General features: G+C 39.9%; 1 protein-coding gene across 1 annotated transcript; it reads left to right on the forward strand.

Annotated features, from left to right (window-relative positions):
- Positions 1–418: 418 nt before the first annotated feature.
- On the forward strand, positions 419–2,245 carry LOC134038029 (tryptase-like). Its single transcript, XM_062483627.1, has 5 exons — positions 419–485; positions 613–787; positions 1,099–1,373; positions 1,540–1,673; positions 1,893–2,245. The coding sequence occupies exons 1-5, from the start codon at positions 434–436 to the stop codon at positions 2,046–2,048; spliced, it is 792 nt and encodes a 263-aa protein (XP_062339611.1). The 5' UTR covers positions 419–433; the 3' UTR covers positions 2,049–2,245.
- The last annotated feature ends 285 nt before the right edge of the window (positions 2,246–2,530 follow it).

Genomic DNA, 2,530 nt, shown 5'->3' on the forward strand with positions numbered 1-2,530 from the left:
TTGGGGTTGTATGTGAGCTGCATCCATCAAAGGACCAAATCACCAAAATACAATTTTTGATGTCCATGAATATGAGTAGCACAAGTATGATCAATAAGTCACTTATGACTTTTGTCATGTGTACTCAACATTGTTAGATATGTCAGTAGTTGATTAATTAGTGGGTTTTCTCATACAGATTGAAATTAAATGAATTATTAGATTATTTTCATGTAATGGTGTTGAAGACATTAGTTGCACATTGACTGGTGGTTCTGCAATGATATGAGCCAACGGTTTTACAAGATAAGGTATCATTTAGTGGTGTGTCTATGTATGTGTGTGTCTGTGTGTAGTGTAGTGTATCTACTGATGGTATCTTGTTTGTGGTGTATAAAACTCTACACCAGTCCGCCAGACAGGTGCCTGTTTGGTTGGAAGACAAGATATAGCTATGAGTTTGTGGGCACTTCTGCTTGTGTCACTGCTGGTCCATGATGCTGCAGGTAAATATCTTTGCATGACACTATGTTATGTGTAATAATAAAATAGATAGAGATTTAAAAATATATATATATTAATTTTATTGCCAATAGTGTATCCATCCTGTAATCAATCCGTATTCATTCTTAGGGTATTTTCGAAACCGAGCTCAGAGCTCCATCATGGGTGGAGAAGATGCCCCTGTTGGCCACTGGCCATGGATGGCCCAGTTGACCATTTATAATGGTCTGGATAGAAAGAATTATTGTGGTGGCACGCTTATCTCTGATGAATGGGTTCTTACAGCAGCACACTGCCTGGATGAGTACGTTTATAGTGACAAAAGGGAGAGCTAAACTATATCATGCGTGCATGCACGTTTGAGCGTAGGTCCTGTATATCTGCAAATCTACCGGTGTTTATTATTGTATTAAAAGTGCTTTTGTTAAGATTACACAAAAGAAATTTTATTGACATGGCTGATTCATTTTGCTTAGTATTTCAAAACCAATATCATATTACACACAGAAATCAATTTTAATCAACACAATGCACCTATGCTAACATGCTACATTTATTTATAGAACTAATGTTATACAAACTTCACATAAGTGTGTGTGTGTGTGTGTTGTACAGTGAAGATCTTAACCTGGGTGGTTCCTCTGTTCGACTGGGTTTACTCAGCCTGGAAGGACCATCAGAGTATGACTTAGGTATATCCTACACTGTCAGTCACCCTGACTATGAAGAAGAGTATTCACTCTTACTACATGACATTGCACTGGTGAAGCTGTCTGTGAAGGTTACCTTCACCTCCTCAGTGGCTCCTGTACACTTGCTTGGCTTGCAGGAGACATTTGCTCAACATTCTGAGTGCTGGATCACTGGCTGGGGCCATGTTGCTAACAATGGTGAGCTCCGTTGTTATATTGTGCATTTTATTACATACTCAGACACTCTTCCACACACAAAACTCCCTCCCTCACATACACATACACACACACACTAAAGGATGTTGCCATGTCTTTTTTTCTCTTTTACTCTGCCTTTCTCTGCTCCTTTCTCCCTCTCTTCTAGAGCCATTGGACGGTAAACGGACCCTCCAGCAGGCAAAAGTGCCAATTGTAAAACAAAGTGCCTGTAAGGATGCGTTTCCTGGCGTCACTAGTGATATGCTGTGTGCTGGAGATTTGAAGCATCTTGCCTGTCTAGTAAGTCATAAAAACCCTCAATGGGTAATCTAGCTTATGGCCTTTGGATGTTTCAATCAATGTATTTTTGTTGTGAGTATTTCCATGTTACGTAATTTGACCAGGAATAACTCAAAGGTTTCTTTAATTGTATAAATTAAAGGGAATCCCCCCCAACACACATGTAAATATTTTGCATACATTTTAAATGCATCTTTATGTCGGTTGCTTTCTTCACAGGGGGATTCTGGTGGACCCCTGGTGTGTGGTACAGCGCAAGGACGATTTGTCCAGGTGGGCATTGTGAGTTTTGGGCCATCAGAATGTGGCTTTCCAGGGGTCTATACAAGAGTGGACAAATACACCCAATTCATCAAAGAAACTATTCACTTCTAAACAAAAGTTTCCTGTTAGACTAGACTGTTATTTAGCTCTGCTAACCCCAAATTAGTAGCTGTTGCCCTCCTGCTCGCGTCCCTATGAATGGAACAAAAAAGCTAAATGTTTCTATTTAGATGCAAAAATGCTAATTAGATTTACGTCATTTTTCTGAGTGCTGTCACTATCCATGAATAAATGTAAGCATCTACTTATTTTGTACCTTGAGCAATTTTGTGAAATATCTGAAATGTTCATCAGTTATGTTCAGGTTTTCAGTTAAGTAATCAGGGGTCTGTACTACGAATCAAGATTTGGCGTTACTGAGGTAACTTCAGGTTCAACCCAGGGTTTTCTGTATCACGACGGTGGATCACTTGTTACCGGGGTAGTTCGCCATGGTAACACATGCTGAACGCCATGGTAACACATGCTGAACGAGCAGGTTAAGTTGGAGATCAGAGATCAACCGGTATAAAAGCCCCGCCCACTAACTCATT

The sequence above is a fragment of the Osmerus eperlanus genome, chromosome 2 (assembly GCF_963692335.1).
Source record: "Osmerus eperlanus chromosome 2, fOsmEpe2.1, whole genome shotgun sequence".
Taxonomy (NCBI): Eukaryota; Metazoa; Chordata; class Actinopteri; order Osmeriformes; family Osmeridae; genus Osmerus; species Osmerus eperlanus.

Coding starts and splice junctions, on each gene's coding strand:
- LOC134038029 (XM_062483627.1), top strand. CDS start 434: ATGAGTTTGTGGGCACTTCTGCTTGTGTCACTGCTGGTCCATGATGCT. Junction 1,374..1,539: donor GGGCCATGTTGCTAACAATG/GTGAGCTCCGTT, acceptor CCTCTCTTCTAG/AGCCATTGGACGGTAAACGG. Junction 1,674..1,892: donor TGAAGCATCTTGCCTGTCTA/GTAAGTCATAAA, acceptor CTTTCTTCACAG/GGGGATTCTGGTGGACCCCT.